The sequence below is a fragment of the Protopterus annectens genome, chromosome 4.part0 (assembly GCF_019279795.1).
Source record: "Protopterus annectens isolate FY-2018-M chromosome 4.part0, PAN1.0, whole genome shotgun sequence".
NCBI classification, from domain to species: Eukaryota; Metazoa; Chordata; order Ceratodontiformes; family Protopteridae; genus Protopterus; species Protopterus annectens.
Window position 1 is genome coordinate 674,399,420 of NC_056733.1, and position 22,577 is coordinate 674,421,996.

General features: G+C 42.7%; 1 protein-coding gene across 1 annotated transcript in view; it reads right to left on the minus strand.

Moving 5' to 3' along the window:
• LOC122800277 (ubiquitin-conjugating enzyme E2 G1-like) overlaps positions 1–22,577 on the minus strand; it is a 478,581-nt gene that overhangs the window by 102,035 nt on the left and 353,969 nt on the right. Inside the window, exon 4 of the mRNA XM_044069764.1 lies at positions 11,264–11,442. Coding sequence (XP_043925699.1) covers positions 11,264–11,442 — 179 coding nt within the window. The remainder of the gene's footprint in view (positions 1–11,263; positions 11,443–22,577) is intronic.

A 22,577-nucleotide genomic window follows, 5' to 3' on the forward strand; every position in this document is an offset into this window, starting at 1 on the left:
CGGCACTTGCAAACTGCTTTAGCTTCGGGCACCACGCAGCAAGAAAGACTGAAGAAAATGGCGTCGGCTGCATCTTTTATACCCCTGGCGCACTGACGTCAGGGAGGAGGTGACGGCAACCGACGCCGGACCTAGACTTTGGAATTCAGGCAGACTGCGGGTAGCCTGCCAGCAGGATAACCCAACTGTAATGACTGCAACAGTGAAACACTATGAACATCTGCCATGTACACCACAACTAGGAGGAAAAAAGTCTGAATTTTTGCCTTCTCCTTATGATACGGCATTAATTCAAAATCCAAAATGTCAAAGCAAAAGAAAATTGGGAGTAGACAGGGCAAGCACACCTCAGCCCAGCATGCAATATTTACCAGCAGGAGGCATAAGGAAGCCAGACATTTGCCATAACTGTGGAGAGCTAGGGATATCAGATGAACATATCCCTGAAGTCACTAATTAGAAAAGACCTTTTTAAGCGAGTCTGGCCTGCTGTAGCATCAGATTTATCTGAAATGGTTTGCATTTTCAGAAACTAACAAGTGAATTTCTCACAATCTACATTAGAAGATAAAGGGTGAACGGGGAAATAGCTCTGTACATGAGGTATAGGAAACTTCACTCCCTCCATCCTTTTTAGCAATTTAGTCAAAACCTCATTATAAGAGAAAAGTACAACCGTTTAGGAACTTTCCATAATAAATTTAACAGATGGTCAAGTAGACGGATCAATGCTGCAGTTCTGACTACCAGGACTTCTTGCTGCTGGTTCTCAAATGTCTGGCCCAACTTCATGAGCTCAGGCCCCAACCCTCCAAGTTGTGGCAGACACCTTTTCACCTGGGACATCAGTACACTCCCAGTATAAAACGGGAATCTGCCTGTCCAGTTTTAGAACTCCCTTGCCCAGTACCACAGAGAATAGGAGTCTGAAAACTATGAATAGAAATATGAGCAGAGAGATCAAAGTAGGTGACCTTTTTTTTATGCAGACACTACTCTACACTTGACAAATCCATAAAAGGACTTTTTGTGTTGTGAAACATTTTGAGATGGCTTTAAATGTTTTCAGGATATAAAATAAAATGAAGACAAAAACTAAAGTTATAACTGTAGATAAAAAAAAAGTTATGTACTCACCATATCGGTGCTGTCCATTTTCATTCCTCAACAATTGGGGTCGCATCAGAATCTGCCACTTTTAACAGCTTGTGGCTACTGGAAACTCTCAAACTCCTCTCTTACCATAATGCTCTAGTCCCCTACCATACCTTGGATCTTGCTTGCTGGCTTTCTAGTTTCAAAGGAATATTACAACACTAGTATGAGAAACCAATACCCGGAGCTCAAAGGAAGGAACATTGGTTCCATTATCACTTCTTGTTCTTCCAGATGTCAAATTAAATGTTAGGGGGTTGGAGGGAAGGGAGTTGAAGAATGAAAATGGACAACACAGATGGAACGTTATGGTGAGTACATAACTATCTGATGTCAATTTTCCTTCATTACTCAACAACTGGGACAAAGTCCCCCAGCTGTCTGAATCCCCAGGAGGATGCTAAGGAAGGCTATACCTGGAGCTCTGTTGAGCCGAAGGCTGCTCTTCCTATCAAGACCAGATCCTATTTGTAATGAGTAATAAAGGTATGGGGATTAGCCCAAGATGCAGCCGCACAGACATTGTTAATGAAAGACCTGGGTAAAAACACTGATGATGCAAAGACCTGGTTGAACTGGCTCTCAAAGGTTTTGACAGAGACCAGCCCAATTTGTTACAGAAAGGATATGCAGTCAACCATTTGTGTAGTTACTTTTGCAACTGGCTTGTCCAATTTCATCTCCACAAAAAAAATATATATATATATATATATATATATATTTCTGAAATTCTTTGTTCTGTTTAAAGAGAAACTTAACTGTTGGGAGGGTGGCCTAATGGTTAAAGTGTTTGCCTTACAAACACAAGGTACTGGGTTTGAGTCTCACAAGGGATAATTGGCTAGGCTTAAAATGGCTTGCAAGGGCAGTTAGCTTAGTACTAACCTATGAACCCTATGAACATCCAACAAATGTAACATGTATTCTCTTTTGTGAAATTCAGAAAGAAAACTAAGATTAATGGACTGAATGATGTTGGATTCTGACACCACCTTGAGAGAAAGGAAGGGTTAGTTTGTAGTGCTACCCTATCTCTATGGAATATTAGATAAAGAATATTATAAAATATAAAATAATGTCTTGGTGAATCATTTCTGTCAGTTAAGACAGGAGGTCTGGAATTGGATCCAGCATCCATGGAAGGTGAAACAGATGAGGCCAAAGAAAGGGGAACTAAATCTGACTACGCCAATAAGGGGCAATGTGGACGACTCTGCTCTTCAATTGGGATGCTTTCTGCAGAACTTTGGGGATTAAGGGGGTTAGGGGATACTCGTAGACGAGACTGTGGGGGTCCAATTGTGGAGGAGAGAGTCTCTCTGAATTTCTCCTGGGGGGGGGGGTTCAGGACAAAGAACCTGCTGCAATTGTTGAGGGGAGATGCAAATAGGCTGCCGCAGGATTGGCCCCATTGGCAGAATAGCTTTTCTGCAACTCACCACTTGTGAGATAACAAAATGGACCTGCTCAACTTGTCTGCCATCACTCTGGATTTCCCCGGAATGTGTGTTGCTATCATAAATCAATTCGATGAGATTGCCCATTGCCACAGTCTCAGAGCTCAACACAAGGTGCAAGATCTAATCCCTCCTTGTTTGCTGACATCCCACACCACTGACACATTGTTTGAATCGCAATAGTCTCGGAAGGGAGAACGTCTTGAAAGGCCTGCAATGCTAGGAGCACTGCTCTCATTTCTAGGACACTGACATGCATGTTGGCCTCTTTGGGGGGATCAAGTGCCTTGGACTGTCTTTCCAAAGAAGTGACCCCCCCCCCTCCAAATTGGGAAGAGTCTGTCGTCATGACAGCCTTGGGCTGAGGAAGAAAGAATTGATGGCCTTGTAAAATCTGATCTGAGCAAATCCACCATAAGAAGTACTTTTTGCATGCCCGAGTTATTCTGATCTGGGTGGAAATAGGTTGATGTAAAAAGGACCACTGGGTTGTCAAGGTCCACTGAAGAATTTTCATACTGTATCTTGCTAGTGGAACTAAAACTATCACAGCAGACATTGACCATCAATGCTTGAAGAATCAATCGAGCTGATAGACAAGAAATCTCAATTATCTTTTTGACTTGAAATCAAATCGTTTGTACCCTTGTCTAGGGAAGGCAAGCTGTCACTGACACTATGCTGAACAAGGCCCCTATGAACTCTAATGTCTGAAATGGTTCTAGCTGAGATTTGTTGTGGTTAATGGTAATTCCTAGATGAAAGCAAATCTAGAGTACATAGTCTTGTGCTTTTATCAAAAGACGTCTGGTTGGAGCAATTATGAGCCAGCTGAAGTACAGAAACACATGGAATCCCTGCAGTCTCAAGTGAGCCGCTATTACTGCTATGCATCTGGTGAACAACTTGGGGGCTGTTGGTGAGGTGAAAGGGCAGTGCTCTGAATTGGTAATGACAGACTCCCAGCTGAAAGGGTAGATATTGCCTTTATGTGCTAGTACACATCCTGAGATCTATTGAGCACAGACGTCCATGTGCAGAAAAGGCGAAATAGAATGAAATGTGACCATCCGCAACTTTGTGTACTGAACCAATTTACTCAGACTGCAGAGATCCAAAATTGGTCTCCAGTCCCCTGTTTTCTTTGGCACCAAAAAGAATCTTGACCAAGTTCCAGACTTTAACTGGTCTGGGGACCTCTTGGATGACGATTTTATTTCTAGAACTGTTTTTTTCCTCTGACTGGATGGAACATCGGGAATTTTGTTTAATGTTGAAGGGGGTAGGGAAAAGGGAATTGCATAACATCTGGAAATAATCCTCTGCACCCAAGTATCTCTTGTGATGTTATAGCCAGGCTCTCAGATTCAGGGATCGACGACATCAGACTGCTTCCAGAGGTGGACAATCAGGGCCCGTCAGAGAAGGAAACTCTAGAACCCTGGTTCTGTGGGCTTACTCTGCTGTGTGGGCATCATCTTCTGTTAGATTTTTCCCCCCTCTGCCCTTGGAGGAACAATGTCCACATGGATCTTGAAAAGGACTCTGGGACTTTCTGAACCACATTTGTCTACCACCTTGTTGATTTCTACAGAAGGTTCTTTGAGGGGTTAAAAAAATGTACGCTCACTGCACACAGGGTCTTACCATCTTGCTCACACCTGGACAGTGTGTCCTTTAACTCAAGGCCAAACAAAGGACTTCCGGTCAAAGGGTGCATTGATGAAGGAGGATTTTAAGGCCTCCGCAAAAATGACAGAAGTGCATCCAGGCACATCTCCAAATGGAAATGCCTTAACCCACCTCTCCTGAGGTACCTTCAGATGCAAGTGAAATGAGCCTCATGGACGAATCTGAGACTGACTGCAGGGTTGCCAAATGCGAGGCAATAGAGCTCTGTGCCTCGGAAGGACTGGGCCCAGAGAGGGAGTCTTTAATCCAATCCCTCTGTAATCTAAAGTAAAGTGTGCCAAGTAATTCCGTGACCTAAGTGCAAAGGTTGCTGAAGCGTACATGCTTCCCAAATCTGTCCAACACTCTAGACTCCTTTTTAAAGGATGGACAGATGAACTCTGTTACACAAGTTCTTTTTTCGTGACCGCCGCTACTACCATAGCATCTACTGGTATTCCCATGCTCCAAAACTCCCTTCCTTTTGATGGTGACAGGATCGTCTCTTGTGGATCGGCTCAGAATCTGGTTCCTTCAACACCTGCCTAGAGATCAAATCAATGAGCTCATCAGTGGGCAGAGTCACCCAGGAGGTAGATGGGACAGACCCAAAGGCTTCCAGGAATACAGATTCCTCTTGGGAAGGGTTACTAGTAGACCAACCACCCCTCCACTTGAGGGTTCTAGGATGTCTCCAAAGAAAACATCAGGTGGTGATCTTGGGGATCCTTCCCCCTCATCAAAATCCTTATCTCCAGTGACCAACTCTTGAGAATAGTCTAAGTGCCTCCTCTTGTACTTTCTCTTCCTTGGGACTTCTTTGATGGGATGCTCTGGAAAAGTAATACATATACCTTTGCTGGTTAAGCTGGAAAATTTGGGCTGGCTGTCCCTGTGGAGTACAGAGATGAGGCCCAAGGCACAAAGACATATGGGATCCACAAGGCAGGTTCGAGGGGGGTGGAACCATCCATCCTCCAAAAGCAGGTAACACTGTCCGCACCACCTCAAAGGCACAGCACTTCAGGGAGAAGGATGATGGAGCCGAGAAGACATGCATCTGGAGCATCATCTCCCTCTGACCTGAAGGCAGTCTACCAGAGGCAGAAGTCAGGGCTAAGCTATCCAATGCCGTGGCTGTGAGGGGCAGACATAGCTCAGACAACTTCAGAGTTGACCCTAACACCTCAAATCTGACAACACCACTATGGCTCGACAGTCATCCAACTCTAACAGCTTGGAGCCAGTACACTCAGGGAATGTATTGGATCTGAAGGTACAACAACCTTCAGATCTGATACAGACGGTCCTGGAAGACTCAGATCCAAGGGCTTTGAAATCACTGGTCAGATTGTAGAAGGAGCAGAGATGGACAGTGTCACACTAGTAAAGGTCTCCAGACTTGAAGGGATAGGAGCTGGAAGTACTCCCATCTGAATCTGTGCCGAGAGAAACTTAACCATGCTGTCCACGTCAGCGTCTGTCCGACTCCTGGAAGAAAAAGTCCACTAAAGGGGTCCTGGAATGTCATCTCTCCAAAAATGGGGATGGCAGTCAGGAAAGGACCAGGTCCAAAGAATACACATTAGCTAGTTTGAGGTACAAGTTTTGGGTCAGAGGATATCTGATCAGATTAAGCAGATCTGAAGATTTAGTCTTCAGATCATACCTTTTTGAAACTTTGCAAGCAGGCCCTGTGGTCGGATCAGAAGACAGAGTGGAGGATCCAGAAGGGCCCGAAAGCACTGAGCGCCAGACAGTGATTCCAAGAAAGTTGTAGGAAGACCTTCCAGAATAAGTCTGTTCTTGCAGTCTACCAAAGCATGGGGGTTAAAAACTTTGAAGACCTCACAGTCTATTTTAAAGTGAGCAGGGCCCAAACAATACACACAAATCGTGTGCATCAGGCAGTGGAATATTGCGCCCACACTGCTTATATTTCATAAAGCTTGAAGTCTTATCAGCCATCTTAATGAAATATTGAATATTAGTATTAATATTAAAGAAGAATTTTTTAAAGAAATAAAGGGAGAAATTACCAGCGATGTTAATCGAGAGAAGGGAAAAAGGTAAATAGACTGGGAACATTATTCAAGCCCTAACTTTCTAGCCCAACGGTTCCTGGAGTTCATAAATTCAAATGCCATGGAACAGCTAGTCACTGTTCCCACGAGAGGAGAAAATATACTAGATCTCATTATCACAAACATGGGGACAAAATGCTCCACACCGGAAGTATATCCCTCATTGGTGAGATCTGATCATAAACTAATCTTACTGGAAATCCACATCCGCCCCACCCCAAACAAAAAAGACCACAGTGAAGAACTTCTCTAAAGCAAACTTCACACTACTCAAGACTGGTGTGGTATCCTTCAAGGCCCCTGAGCCAGTGGAAACCACAACCCAAGCTGCGGAAGCCCTTACAAATGCCTTCTATGAACACCTCCAGGACTGCATGGATCAGGCAATCCCAAATAAAACCAAGACTCTTTCCACAAAGGGCAAACGTCCAGTCTGGTGGACGCCAGCCATTAACAAACTTTACAATAAGAGGAGAAAGCTATTACATGATAGAACAAAATCCATAAAAGGGAAGTCACCCCTGATCATTATTAGTAAAAAAATACGAGCACTCAAAATCAACTAAGGCCAATTTTGAGAGAACAATTGCCATAGATTCAAAGGACAATCATAAGGCCTTTTTCAGCTATGTTAGGAACCTGGGTGGAAACTCCCAGATATGCTCAGAATCAGTCCAAAATGATACAAAAATCACTGAACCCACAGACATTGCCAACATACTGGCAGACAGGTTCAGTGAAAACTTCACCCCCCTCTCCCCCCCTAAAGGAGAGATAACTATCCCAGCGGAGTGTAGCCTCCCAGACATCTCAAATGCGCAGGTGAAAGCTGCTCTCTCTAAAGCTAAAAACACAGCATCAATGGGACCGGATGGTGTCCCTGGCTGTTTGCTACACGAGCTAAATGAAGAATTAAACCCGCACATAAGGCAGCTGTTTAATCTCAGCCGTACCACAGGATACGTGCCCAAGGAGTGGCGTACGGCAACTGTGGTTCCACTCCACAAAGGCGGTGCCTCTATGGACCCTGGTAATTACCGCCCCATAAGCTTAACAAGTCTAGTCTGCAAAGCTATGGAGAGGATCATAATGGAGCTCATAAACAAAGATATAGGGGACTTGCAGATATTGGACCTGACCCAGTTTGGCTTCGTCAAGGGCAGATCATGCCTTTTGAACTTGGTCGACTTCTTCGAAACAGTCACCAAGGCCATTGATGAGGGAAAGGCAGTCCATACAGCCTACCTTGACCTTGCAAAGGCTTTCGACACAATACCCCACTCGGGTATTGTAGAAAAACTTACCAGCTTAAATGTAAACCCATATGTCACAAGATGGTTTGCAAACTGGCTTAAGGACAGAACCCACAGGGTTAGAGTTGCTGGCGCTATGTCAGACTCCAAGCTGGTCACAAGTGGTGTCCCACAGGGCTCGGTCCTTGGCCCCCTATTGTTCGGCATCTACTTCTCAGAAGTAACAGGCCAACATGGGAGGACTTTGGCTGACAAAGTTTGCAGACGACTGCAAACTGGGCGCCATAGTTGAAAGTGCATCAGACACGGATATCCTTCAGAAGGGACTCACGGAAACAGATAGCTGGTGCCAGAGCCATGGCCTGAAGTTAAACGCCAAAAAATGTATAGTCATACCCTTCGGGAAAAACAAGGTAGCCCCAAGCTACCATATAGGTGGCAATCCACTAAGCACAGAAGAGGTTATCAGGGACCTGGGGACCCAGGTTGACAGTGGCCTTTCTTTTGACACTCACGTTGCTAAAGTGGTTAGAAAGACCTTCTACATTGCCCACCTGATCATGAAGGGATTCACATCCAGATCTAGTGAGGTCATTGTTCCCTTGTACTCTTCACTTATCAGACCAATGATAGAGTACAATGCCCTATTCGGGATGTATCTCACCTGACATCTGCAGCAATTGGAGAGACCCCAAAAGTTCCTCACCAAAAGGATAAAGGGACTCTAAAATCTGCCATATGCTGCCAGATTGAAGAAACTCCAGCTCTATTCAGTCGCATACAGTCTGCTCAGAGGTGACATGTGCCTGACATACAAGGCCATGTCCAACCCGGAATTAATGGACATGCTCCACCTCAAAAAATCCAAATCCACCAAAACCACTAGAGCAAGCAACTTAAACCTTAGCACGGATATAAATAGGACATGCTGGAGGGATAGATTTATCACTCAGAGACTCCCTATGCTGTGGAATAAAATCTCGGTCCATGTGAGGCAGAGCACCTTGCTGGCTCTGTTCAAGAGAAATCTTGACCTGTGGATGGGAGATCGTAGGTTTACCCCGGGAATCATCTCTGTGTCACTGCTGGACAGAGGCACAACAAACTAATGGGTACAGTATTTTTTCATATAAGGGGTGGCGTAAGCCACAGAACTTTGGGCTAGGCTTATAAATGCCTTAGGGCAGATAGCCTAGTATAAACCTATGAACCAACAATGCTAGTCAGAAATATGCTATATAGTGTAGGACAAGGAAGGATGTATAAAAAGTAATTTGCAGAAGGCAAGGACAGAAAAATTTAAGTAATTAAGTCACTTAACTAATGCTTAAGACCTCACAGCATCCACATCCGTATATGAAGACGGCAAACAAAATCTGAGTTACGATAAGGGACTAGAGCATTATGGGTAGGAGAGGAGCTCAAGAGTTTCCAGTAGCCACAAGCCATAAAAAGTGGCAGAGTCAGATCCAAAACCAAGTGTTGAGGAATGAATAAAAACTGACATCAGATCAAAGACTACAGCTGTAAACTATGTACCCATATATATGATTTAGTTAATCAATACCCAAACATATGTGGGCATAAGATGAACCATTTAGGTGTACGTATTAAAAAGGATTCTATTATGGCAACTAAAAATATGAGCAAATAAACTAAAAATGATGATACAAACACTGAGAAGTTGGAAGCTCTTGATTATGGATTCTAAGACACGGGCAGTGAAAATGTTTCTAGTTCTTTTAGTTTTATATACAGATCACGCATATTTTTAACCATCCAGCAGTGAAACTGTGGAGCATAATTAATAAAGAGTTGAAAGAATTTGGGAGAGGAAGCGAGCAAGAATTAGAGGGCAAAGTTGATTTTCCCCAGAGAATACGCTTTGTCAGGATTACCAGATTTGAATGGATACATTAGAATCACACAGATAAGGCTAAAAAGGAATGATGATGAAATGGGGAGGGGTGGATTTGAGAAGCAAAATTAAAAGTAGGATTTTGGATGCAGGTCCTTAAGGAGAAGGACCATACAGAATATTATATTCATAAAGTAGAAGGAAGTAATCTAGGAACTAAAACACGGGAATGGTGAAGGGAGATTTTACAAATAGGGATGACTACATGTAAGGGTTAGAAAATAGGCATCAGGGGTTTTGGGAGCAAATAACTAGATAGGGAAAAGTAACAGAGTGGGATGAGACCAAGCAAAAGTTTGGAGGTCATGTTTGAGACTGCCTGTACTCTATCAATGCCTCGTGGGAAAGGCAGAGAAAGGGAAAGGGAGATGGTATGTGAAATCCCAGCTTTGGTAGAGTTTTAAATGGAGTCTAAAGCAGAACTTGTTTAAAAAAAATGTGATAACTAGTAGGGCACACAAAACACTGCATGATAATTATGAGTCGATCAGATGAGGTTAGAAAAGACATGTAAAGGAGAATGGAAACACAACATACAAGGGAGCAGTAGGAAAACATCTACACGGCTCCAAAATAAGCAAAAAAAAAATTCCAGAAAGAGTTTTGTTTGCAAGTTTTATACCTGAAGCAGAATTCAGAGAGTTTATCCTTGGGTAAATGATAAATGCTGGAGGCATAATGGGAAACATAGGTTTTTTTTTTTTTTTTTTTTATTTGAAATGTAAGGGAATTGGTATATTTTAAAAATGAAATGTTTGGGGAACAAATGGTTTTAGCTCAAGAAATTATTCTTTTGAGACAAGATAGTAGATCTGAGTTGCCCAGACTTAGTAAGGCCCAAGTTTAATGCTACTGGCTACCAAAAAATGTAATTTCTAGAAATCAAAATCTAAACCAACTGCTATTGAAGTAGTGTATATTTGTAAAGGAGATAAAATAACCGGATGTGCAATCTTTAGAAAAAGGGAAGAAGCAAATTAAATTTAGAAAAAAAAAAAATAGAAAATTAAGGAATGGTAAAGGTAACCTTAAATTATGATATGATGCACAAATACCATTATTAGTCAGGTGGAGAAAAGCAGTATTACAAGCATAAGTTTGATACCAATAAGCCAATGGCGGTAGCCCTCATTTGTTTCTGTATGGAAGTTTGCATAGGGAGGGCATAAGCACTCATTAGGCACCAAGGGCGGGGTAAAGGATTAAAAACACAAAATACCACCATTGACTACCTGAAGATGGACTCCTGCAATAGGCTCCTGGACAATCTGGAAATAAATGGGTCACCTGATTGTGGGAGGGCTGATGGCTAGCAATCAGCAAGGAATAAAATACCTACAGAGGCAAGTCCCCCCCCCCCTCTTTATACTATGTGCATATACCTTTCCTTCCGTTAGCTACTCCAATAAATATGCACACCATTATACCACATATCCAATAATGACCTTTCTTTACATGTACAATTTTGCATGCTTCGGGTTATTCAAGCAGAAAGAATGACTTTGAACTGCTGCTATCTCATGCAACTTTAACTGCTGACAAACCACTCGCAGTACAGTGGAGATATCAAGGACAACTATTCAACCATAGTCAAGAGTAAACAAGATGCTGATGTCTAAACTGAAAGGATGCAAAATCAAATGGCAGTAAGACAGACATTAAAAAATGTAATCTTCACCCAAAACATAATCATAGGCAAAATGTTCGTAAAGGCAGAATACTCACTGCAGCATCTACATTTGCAGGAGAGTCGCTGTTTGGATCAGCTAACATAGAAATAACACTAATCATAATGGATTCCACAGTATGGATGGGCAGCCAACGCTCTTCAGGCTTCTCATAACCAAACTTGTCTTCACCAGGCTCATGCAAGATAGAGATACACACATCACCATTCTTTGCAACTAACCAATGAAAAGCAAAAGATTAATTAGCAGCAGGGAAATAAAGGAAAATTTAGTCAGACATGCCTGTGACTAACAGTAAAAATGCTTAGTGCTTACTATGAATAAAGATACAGCTTTGATTGTCTAATAGGCTACAAAAGTTTTTAGACGCATCTTAGTCTAGAAGCGAAAATATACTACAATATTCAAAACTTAAAATTCTTTTTACACAATCTACTGCACAATTTTTATTTTATTTATCCTTTGTTGACTGGTTTAGTAGAATCTTTTCAAGGGACTCTCGAGGTGGTATTTAGACTACTAGGGGAAATTTGGACAAGGCATCAAGGAACTTGCCCCCTACATTTTGATAGATGCTGTGGGATCTTTTTACAACCACCCGAGCTTCCACCAACTCATGCAGATGGGACCTTGGGTTAACATCTCATCCAAAGGGTGACATATCCCCTCCCCCCCATAATGCACTGTAGTGTCAGCATTCGATTTATCTAATACAGGAATAGAACTCTCAGCCTACTGCACCAAAGGCACAAGTGCTACTTATTGTGCCTCTAACACAAACATACATTTTAATAATTTTTGATCATACTAAAACACTTCAACTCAACTATTAGAATTAACATGTAGAATACATCTGTAACCGCATTAAACAGCAGCACAGCTAAATGCCAAATGTAAAGATTTGTCTAACTCCATAGCCCAAACTATCAAACCCACTGCAAACTTCATAACCCTTTAACCCTCCACCCACCAGATGAGTCAAGACCGCAAAGCACGACTGTCTTAATACAGAAAACTTGGGGGTGGAGAGTATAGCTTAAACCCTCCCCATCTTTCCTACTCTAAGTGGGAGACATACAATGGCCAAAACTGGCTAACACAATTTCACATACTCCTACTTACAACGCATGCCCGTGATACTTTTCTCTCCTAAATTCTGCAAACAGGGTCTCTACCACCCCTTCTTCCTTTTTTAAGACAAGGCTGTTGCTGCAATTTATGTCTTCATCTCCCAGCCAGACCTCACTACCACACAGACCATTATTCAAACCTGGACAGACAGCAACAGACACACTGTCTCTACATAAACAGATTGGCAGACGCCCAAAGAAATGTAGCACTTTCAGTGGTTCTTTTAATATATAACCTTAAATAATGCTAACAACCACTACCTTAAAGTTATCAAGGCAGCCTATTTCTCTGCACTCTGGCTTTTAACAGTATGTATGCAATAATTCATCTCTGTTTAAGTGCAGTGGTTTCTGATATGGAGGCAATTCTCGTGTCTGCGCTACAGAATAGGCTTTGGTTATAGTACTACTGTGTCTGTATATGGTCAAAGATGTAAAAAATAAATAAATAAATAAAATTCAACCAACAAATACTGCACTGCACTGTCTGATCAGGGAGTATTCTAGAGACAAGGAAGCTCTAGAAGCTTGCTAGCTAGCACCATCGTGTTGAGGCATGGAGATCTGACAACATTCCATATAGCTCATGTTCAAATAGCAGGCCATATGATGGCACATCTGTCTCCAGAAGAGATGACAGCATCCACGGGCAGAACACCACACCCACCTTGGAGAAGCACCACTTGGGGGAAGGTAGAGTAACACAATCCAATGTGCATGGACTCATGAGTCAAACCCTAGACATACAAGAGCATATGCATTCTAGCTGGGTTTTAAACTCAATCTCAGCCACCGAGTATTCACACATGCATCATAACTGTCAGCTGACATATGGAGGGCTGTCAGAAGCATCAGAAAAAGAAGGATAAAGCCCTGACTATGAACCAGGCAACCAAAATTCTACTACTGGCTGAGGTACTGAAGCTTGAAAGGGAAAGGAGTGATAAGAATTTGCCTATTCATCTTCTCTTCAGGAAGGAAAAGGGTTGGGGATGACATGCAGGTATGAGACAGAATGCTTTATTTTGCCTTGGTAGAAAGTAGATCACAAAACGGTAGTTGGACAAGACATGTGGGCAGGTCTGGGGGGTGTCATTACCTTGTCTCATTGCAGCCAATGGCCTACATATACAATGCCAGTTTTTAAGTGGGCAAAGCTACAACACTAAGCTAGAATTGCTCCTTATCTTGCTTGCTTCCTGAGAACTTTAATTTGACAGCAAACGGGCTAGCAAACATGCCAGCAGGGTAGAAAACAGACAAGGATTCATCACTGATTGACAAGAGAAGTTCACACAGGTGCCGTACCACTATGGAAAGAGGAGCTTAATTCTTGCAAGGCTAAAAAGGATTTTCAAAATATAAGCAAATAAAAACATCTAAAACTATACACTGAAGACAACTTGCACATTAAGTCCTACTCCAGGGACTAATCAAAACACTCCACAGTACGCATTTCGCAGTCTAGTACCACACCAATTTACCTTCTTGAAGTTAAGATTACTCCAAGTCCTTTTTCGTTGTTGCTGTTGTAAAAAAAAGTCTTACTGAAAGTTTCATGGAGTGGAAAAGGCTAACCTCAAACTGTTATACAACAGTCAATATTAAACAGTGGAGAAAAGTGGTATTACAACCAACATTCAACAGATGTAGATAAAGTTTTGATGACAGGAAAACTTTAGTTTTTTTGTGTTTTCTTTAATTGGGTGTCTGCCTTAAAAAAATTTGGAAGGCTCTGACCTATAATTGCATTCAATAACAGTAGTAGGGATGTCTTCCCTGACTAAAATCTGAGGAACACTCCTAGGTCCCTCGGAAATAATCAACCGTAGTTCCTCCAGAATGTCTGAAACAGACGTCTGCGAAGCCTCATTGGACATGGTTAAAGCCAGATCCCTACCGGCCTCCAACCCAGTCTCAGAGGAAATCGGATAAAGCTGGGTGAACCTCCAGGCATTCACTCACCTCAGGAGAAACATCCAGAGGAGGCTGGACAGTGGAAGACTCCACCCTGGGCTTCTCAACCTTCTTCCCTGACTGCTGTCCCTCAGCATGGGAAGCGCTCTCTATAGTACCTTTAGCAAGAAATTTAAGTCCCTGATTCTCCAGATACACCACCAAGGAAAAAAGCCTACTATGCAGAGTTTTTGGTACAATAGCCTGACAGATGGAACACTACATATGGTCATGCGAGGAGCCAAGGCAAAACAAACACTGTTATTGGTAGTCTTTATGGTGGAAACTGTCTCCCTCACTGGGATTTATGCTTCTAGGATGACATGAAACCCGACCAGCAGACAAAAAGACAAGTAAAAAAGAACCCCTGCAACCGTTTGGAAACCAGCAATGGAACACAGGTGTTCAGATTGGCGGCAAAGACGTTCTGAGGGTGTTACGTCCTGATGTCGCCTTTATGTCCTACACTGTTGCAAGAAGCATACATGTGATGTATGGTGTACCTTATAGCAGCCTAAGGCTTTGGTATACTGGCCGGACATCAGGCTGGCCTAGGCAGGGAATCGCAAATGTAAGGAACACTGCAACAGTGATATGGAAGATCATCTTAAGTATCAATTTGAAATTATCTTTACTAGCCTGACCTAGACCACTGATGGTGTACCTTTTAGGCTCGGCGTGTCAAAAATTTGGAAAATGCCTAGCTTGACTCTGCTGGCGTATCACCCCCCCCCAACAAAAGAGAAACCATTCTTTACATATTCATTTATTTAAAAATACAGTCCAGTCAAGTGTGCTGCTATGCACTAAAAAGTAAAAGAAAAATCAGTGACTTACAATTTAGAAAAAGATACGTGCACTGATAATTGGGCTTAAAATAGTGCACCAAAAAATGACCCTACTTTTAATAGTAATTTTGAATTGAACTGAAAAAAAATATGGAACACAGTGCATCTGATTTGATTAACATCAATTAATGACTTTTTTGCTGCCAAGTTTTAATAAATAAGTGCAGGGTCACATATTTCTAGTAGTTTTGTTCAGTTTCTTTGGTAACTTCAGTGATGGTGAACAATGGTGGGTCACCCAAAATGTTGTGGTGTGTCACCTTTGACACGAATGTCATAGGTTCGCCATCACTGACTAAGACCAACATTTAACTAAAGTAGTCTGGTGCAATGATTTATTGCAGGTATGTAACAGTTATCAATAATGCTGGACCATAAACATCATAAAAGGTAGTGTAGGCATGAGACCACAAAATGTAATTTGCATCTGCATTTAGATTCGTGCATGCACAACAGCCTGGAGGAAACTTTTTTGGGGGGTAGGAATGTCATACAGTTAAAATAAATAATCTGTGTATAAAATACTTGTGTAAAAGGGATAAAATTCAAAATACATGTAGCATCACATTTTACTGTTCTTTAAGGGTGGGTTGAAGTTTACCCAAAGCAATGAAAAAGTTATGTTCTTACCATAACATTCCATGTGTGTTGTCCATCTTTATTCTCACTGGTGGATCGGATCTGATCCATCAGATCCATATCAGCATTTTACAAAAGCTCGAGGCCTTCAGCAAAGCTCGCAGGCATTCTACCTTACCCATAATGCAATTCCCCAACTCCCTCAGACCTTATTTGCCCATAACCGATATCAGAGATAAAGTTATTCATAGCTTAACAGAAAAGTGGCTTTTGAGGCAAAAAGAGTCCTATAATATCCAATTAGTGCTACTCGGTCTCCCAGAAGTTGAGGCAGGGGATATGTCGGGTGGGTTGTGAGAATAAAGGCAGAGATGGACAACACACATGGAATGCTATGGTAAGAACATAACTTCTTTATGTGATGTTGTCAATCTCTCCTTTATTCTCACTGGTGGGACTGCGTCCCAAGCTACTTGATTCTTGGGTGGCTCATGGGAGAATATTCCAGAGAATCATAGAACCAAAAAATGCTCTTCTCCTGGAGGCCAAATCCACTTTGTAATGAGTAATAAAGGTACGAGAGTTTGCCCAAGTTGCTGCAGCACAGATATTATCCAAAGGCATCCTAGCCTGAAAGCTGCAGTAGTAGCTACTGCCCTAGTGGAATGAGCTTCAACAGGAATAGCAAGAGTTTTGTTTTTAGAATTATAAATGAAGGAAATACATTCAGAAAGCCATTTGGATAAGGTAACGTTGGATACTGGTAGGCTTTTCCTAGCATCAGAAAAACAAACAAGTTGGTGTGATTGTCTGAATTCTGCAGTTCTATGCAAGTAGAAACGCAACGGTCTGTGAACGTTCAGTATATGCACTGAGTATTCTCCTTTATTCTGGAAATTTGGAAAAAATACCGGTAACTCAACAGACTGACTGAGGTTACTTTTCAGACACAACTATGGGCAGAATTGAGGGGCTGGCGTGAAAAGAAACTCTGTCCTTATGAAAAAGGAGGTGTGGTGGCTTGGCAGATAAAGCTTACAATTCTGAAACTCTCGTTGCTGAGGTAATGGCTACTAAGAGGAGCCTTTTCCAAGAAAGGTACTTCAAGTCACAGGTAGAAGACAGCTCAAAAGGTGGATGGATAATATCAAACAATACGAATTTCAGATTCCAAGGCAGGGATTGGTTTTTGTATTGGGGGGGTTGACATGATACCATACCCATCATCTCCTATACGAAGGTCTGAAATTGCTGCCAACTGAACTCTAATAGTGGCTGGAACAGCACCTTCACTGAAAAGCTTAGACAAAAATTCTAGTATAGAATGAATGGGAGCAGTAAAGGGGTGTATTTGATTAGTGTTGGTCCATGAGACAAATCTCTTCCATTTCCCTTTGTACAGCTTATGATTTAAGAGAAAATAACAAAATGTGTCTGACTGGAGATGAAATGAAAGTAAACCTGGTAATCAGGAGAACTGGAGCAGCCAAACTGTTAGTTTCAGATTGTTCAGATTGGGATGAACCTTCCCTGATGGGTGAGTCAGGTCTGGGAACAGAGTCCAGAATTCATGGTTTGTCCCAAGCATGAGGCAGAAGGAAGAGGAACCAAATCTGTTGAGGCCAAGAGGGGGGCAATTAGAATTATTGTCGTCTTCAACAAACTTGCCTTCTGCAAAAATTTGGGGATTAGAGGAATTGGGAAAGCATAAAGTCATCCCAGGGACCAATCGTGAACAAGTGCATCCCTTGGGGACTCACTGGAGTGAAGAATCAGGGCGTAGGAGTTGCCACATTTGGTACTGGTGGGCAAAGCAAAAATGTTGCAGCAAGGCTGGCCCCATTTCAGAAAAATCTCTTCTGCAATTTCTTGATTGAAGGAACACTCGTGAGATCATAATATGGCACTGTTTAATTTGTCTGCTATTATGTTGGATTTCCCCAGAATGTGCATTGCTATTAGAAAGCAGTTGGAAGATGTTGCCCATTGCCAGACCTCAGGGCTTCTTGACAAAGGGGGTAAGATCTGGTTCCCCCCCTTTGTTAATGTACCAGACCACAGAAATGTCCGACTGGATTGCTATCATTCCTAGAGGAAGAGCGCGTCTTGAAATGCTTGCAACACTAAAAGCACGTCCCTCATCTCTAGGACGTTTATGTGCAAATGGGCTTTGTGTTGTTGCCAGATGCCTTAAGCTGTCTTCCCCAGATAATGTCTCCCCCACATGGGCATGAGGAGGAATAAAGTGACGACCCTGTGACAACAGGGCAGAGTGAATCCACCACTGAAGATGCCTTTTGCATGAACTGGTTACCATGATCTTGTGCATCACTGAAAGCTCTAGAATTGGCCACAGTGTCAAAAGTAACCATTGAAGAATTCTTATATGCAGACTAGCTAGGGGAATGAGTTAAAATGAAGAATCCATTTTGTCCAATACTTGGAGAACTAGTTTGGCAGAGGCTCATTTCTTTCTGATCAAAATTCTTATAAAATGCCAAAGATCGTCCACACCGTCTTGCAGAAGTTTTGCTATCGTAGTTGTGTTTATCTCTGCTCCTATGAAGACCAAGCTCTGACATGGCTCTAGAGCAGATTTTTCATAATTTACAGTAATCCTTAGGGAGGAACAGAGTTGTAGAGTGTAGTCCTTGGATTATAGCCGAAGAAGACTAGTCGGGGTGGTTATGAGCCAGATGTCTAGATATGGAAACACCCAGAATCCTTGGCGTCTCAGGTGAGCTGCCACTACTGCCATGCATTTGATAAACACTCTGGGGGCTGCAGTGAGACCAAAGGGCAGACCTCGAAACTGAAAGTGACTGGCTCCTAGCCAGAAACGTACATGCCTTCTGGATCACCTTTCCATTTATATATGGTAGTATGCATCCTGAAGGTCTATAATAGCACATACAACTGTCTTTTGTCAAGAATGGAAGTATCGACTGTAGTGTCACCATCTGGAACTTTTTTTTTTTTTTTTACAGATTTGTTCAGAATGCTGAGATCCAAAATGGGTCTTCAGCCCCCGTTTTCTTTGGAACTAAAAAGAACCTTGACTAGGTCCTGAATACTCTTTGGTCTGTGGGAACTTCTTGGATGACTCTCTCTTAGCAAATTCTGAATTTCTAAGGTTGCTTGCTCCTTTTCACTGAGTGGGACTCCTAGAACAGATTTGTTTATTGGAGTGAGGAAGGAGAAGGGAATTATACAACCCCTGGATACTATGTTCTGCACCCATCTGTCGTTTATTTTTTGCCAGGCATGAAGGTGCAGAGACAATCGTCCCTAGACTGCTTCCAGAGGCAAGCAATTGGGCACCCCTTCAGGATCGCTGAAAAGGTCTACCAAAGAAAGAATCTCTCAAGGCCTGATTCTGCAGGCATCCCCTGCTGTGAGGGTGGTGTCTTCCATTATTGTTCTCCCCTCTGCCTCTAGGGGAAATTTCACTGTGCGTCTTGAAAAGAACTTTGTGATATTTTGAACCACATCTTTCCACTACCTCTCTGACCTTTGGGAAAGGGTCTAGTAGGTGTGAAAAAATGTACTCCAATGGCAGATAAGGTCTTGCCTTCTTGTTCACACCTGGTGAGTGTTTCTTTTACTTTGGGCACAAAAATAGAGGAGCCATCAAAAGGGGGTGTTAATGAAAGAAGGCTTGAAGGGCTCCACAAAATTGCAAAGGCACATCCAGGCCTGCCTCCTAGACAGATGCCTGAACCCGCTGCTCTATTCATTCCATCTGCTGCATATGATAGGAGTCTCATAGAAGAGATTACAACTGAACTAAGGGTGGCGAGCTGAGCAGTTTTGTCTGCCACTACGTCAGCTACAGCTCCTTGGAAGGAATCTGACAGCTCTTTCAACAGGTCCCGCTAATCTATTAAAATGAGTCAAGTAGTTCAGCGACCGTAAGGCAAAAGCTGCTGATGAAAAAACGCACTTCCCATACCCATCAGTGTTCCTAGAATCATTATTCAGGGGATAGACAGAGGAACTGGTCTCGGATAGTTCCTTTTTAGTGACCACTGCCATGACCATGACATCAACTGCTACACCTGTAGTGACAAAAGACTTGTCCTTGGGGGCAGTAATATATTTATTTGGCCCCTAAGAGTGGGTTCTATGGAGTCCGGGGTCTACCAAGCCTTCCGAGAGATTAAATCAATAAGCTCATCAGAAGGAGGGGGTCATTCAAGAGGTGGAAGTGTGAGACCTGAAAGATTTCAGGTATACTGACTCCTCAGCTGAAGGGGATGTGGACTGCTACTCACCTCTCTGCTTCAACATTTCCAGGATGTCTCCAAAAGAGACATCAGGAGGCAGCCGTGGGGACCCTTCTAAATCATCGAGGTGAGTATCAGATGTGACTGACTCTTCTGAGGAGTAGAGATGCTTCCTCTTGCAAGCCCTCTTCCGAGGGACTCTCTTAGTGTGGTAGTCCGGGGAAGTTTCAGAAGGGGGTCCCTTGCTGGATGGCCAGAGGTCTCTGCGGTCCTGTGAAGAGGGTACATGAGAAGGTAAATTCATTAGCCCAGAAATGGATCGAAGATCCTGGATAGACAGAGTCTGAGACTGTAGTCATTGCACTCCTCATAACCTCTAAGACACAGTCCCTGATCCGAAGAACACCCTGGATCTGACAAAAGAGTCAGAGTGGAGGAAATCTCCGGAGCAGAGGACAGAAGCTCCAAGGCACGAGTAGGATCCCAACCTACCAGCGCCAAAGCCCCCAGAGGCAGGGTCAGATCTTGAGAGATCCAAACCAGTTTTGCAGGTCCAACAGAGGGGTGTCGGCTTCTAGAGGTCTCCTGCTCCAAATGAGCAGAAGCACTCAGGGCAGATGTTAGATCCAAGGAACCAATGGGTCTACGATAAAGACAGACACCAGTTGGAAGCCTGAATCTTCCAGCTCTGAAACCAGAGGATGGATCGAAGGAGAAGGCGGCACCAACAGGGAGGACTTCATCAGTTCAGATTCCTTTGGGCTCAGATCAAATATGGCCAAGGTTGATGTATTTAGGAGCCTCTGCAGTACCCTGTCCACATCATCATCAGACAAGCTCCTAGTAAACCGAGTAGATAAGGTTGCAGACCTCAACTTGGTCAAAAAGTGACATGGGAGCCGAGAAGGTATCTGTTCCAAAGATGGAGAATGGCTCTGATATTTAAATTCGGTATGAGACAAAGAGGTTGGAGCCAAAGGCTCAAGTTGCTCTGATGAACTCTTGGATCCAGTAGCAACTGTCTGCTCCAAAGAATCTGTTGGAGCAGACAGCCTAGGAACTTTTTGTTTCGGCTCCGAAGACTACTTTGGAGTTGGTTTGTTTTTGAGACTTGTCAGATGTACATGAAGCTGCAGACTCTGGTGAAACAGCCACAGAAAAAGGAGACTCAAGCAATCCTTTTAACATGAGCTTGTTTTTATGCTCCATAAGAGCCCTTTCATTGAATCCATGATGGACTGAACAACAGGACTCCTGAAGATGCAGAGACATCATCTTACCACACTGCTCACATTTTTTGAACCCTAAGGGATTTCCTTTGTGTTTTTTGAGACATGTTAAATTATAATGAATAAGGTCAGGTTAAAGGAGAAAATAGTACACACACACACACACCCTCGCACACCCTCCAACTGAAATGGATGTTACGGAGTTGAGGAAAAGGTAAAGTTTTTTTTTTTTTTTTAACTAACAGATAGTCCTCTAACTTAAACAGACGAGGAAAGGAATAGATAGGGGCAACAATCAAGCGGGAGAAATGTCCTCTAATTTGAATGGATGTGGAAAGGGAAAAAGCACCCTGGAGGGGAGAGAACAAAGGGGAAAAACACTCACTCAAAAAATACAAGAGAGAAGTGGGTAAAGAATACACTACTACCAAAAAGTACTAAATAACTATCAAACTACTACTTAAAGATTTTAAAGCTAGAAACAGATTAAATCAAAAGTGAAAATATCACTTAGTCCAGACCTTGCTGAAGAAGCACATCTTTCACAGAGCAGCAAATGAGATCTGAGGGAGTTAGGAAACTACATTATGGGCACGGTAGAGTGCCCATGAGCTTTGCTGAAGGCCTCAAGCTTTTGTACAAGGCGGAGATGGATCCGATGGATCGGATCTGACCCACCAGTGAGAATAAAGACGAGATTGACAACATCACATTAACAATGGTTACTGTCACATATGAAGTTAGGAGCACCCCCCCCCCCTTTCCTGAAGGTAGCTAAGCACTGCTGCATGCTTCTGGCTATAGAAAGTATGCCTCCATATGCTCATTTGGTTATATACATCTGCAAGACTGCATCTCATGTTCCACAGATAAAACATCTAGTGCTCCCACTTAGGTGTCACCCAAATGGTTTACCAGGGACTCTTTCCCCACTCCTATCCTCCCTGGCTTGTTCCATCATGTGTCTGAGTCACCATCTGAACTCTGGTCATTAGGTCGTAGTCGGGGCCTTATCTCTCCATGCTACCATAATTGGGAGATTTATTTATTTATTTTTATACACAATGTTTATCAAAATATTGATTCAGTTATGTTTTAAGGGCCAATAAATATTAGGGCATAAACATGTGCATGATTTAGTTTACTAACAGACCATATGCCAAGTTAATGAAAAATTAGCAAGGAATTTACTTATGGGTAAAGTAAGACTCTCTCTGCATCCCAGTTTCTGCTTCTGCTTTGCCAAGTGTCACGCCACCACCTCTGATAGACTTTACTGAGGAACAAAGGGGCTTAAGTCTAGTTGGGATTGCCATCGTCCAGCTCTGTTTGATCGAGGGCTGTCTGCAGAAGCAGTCATAGGTGGACAACAGGGCATTTGTT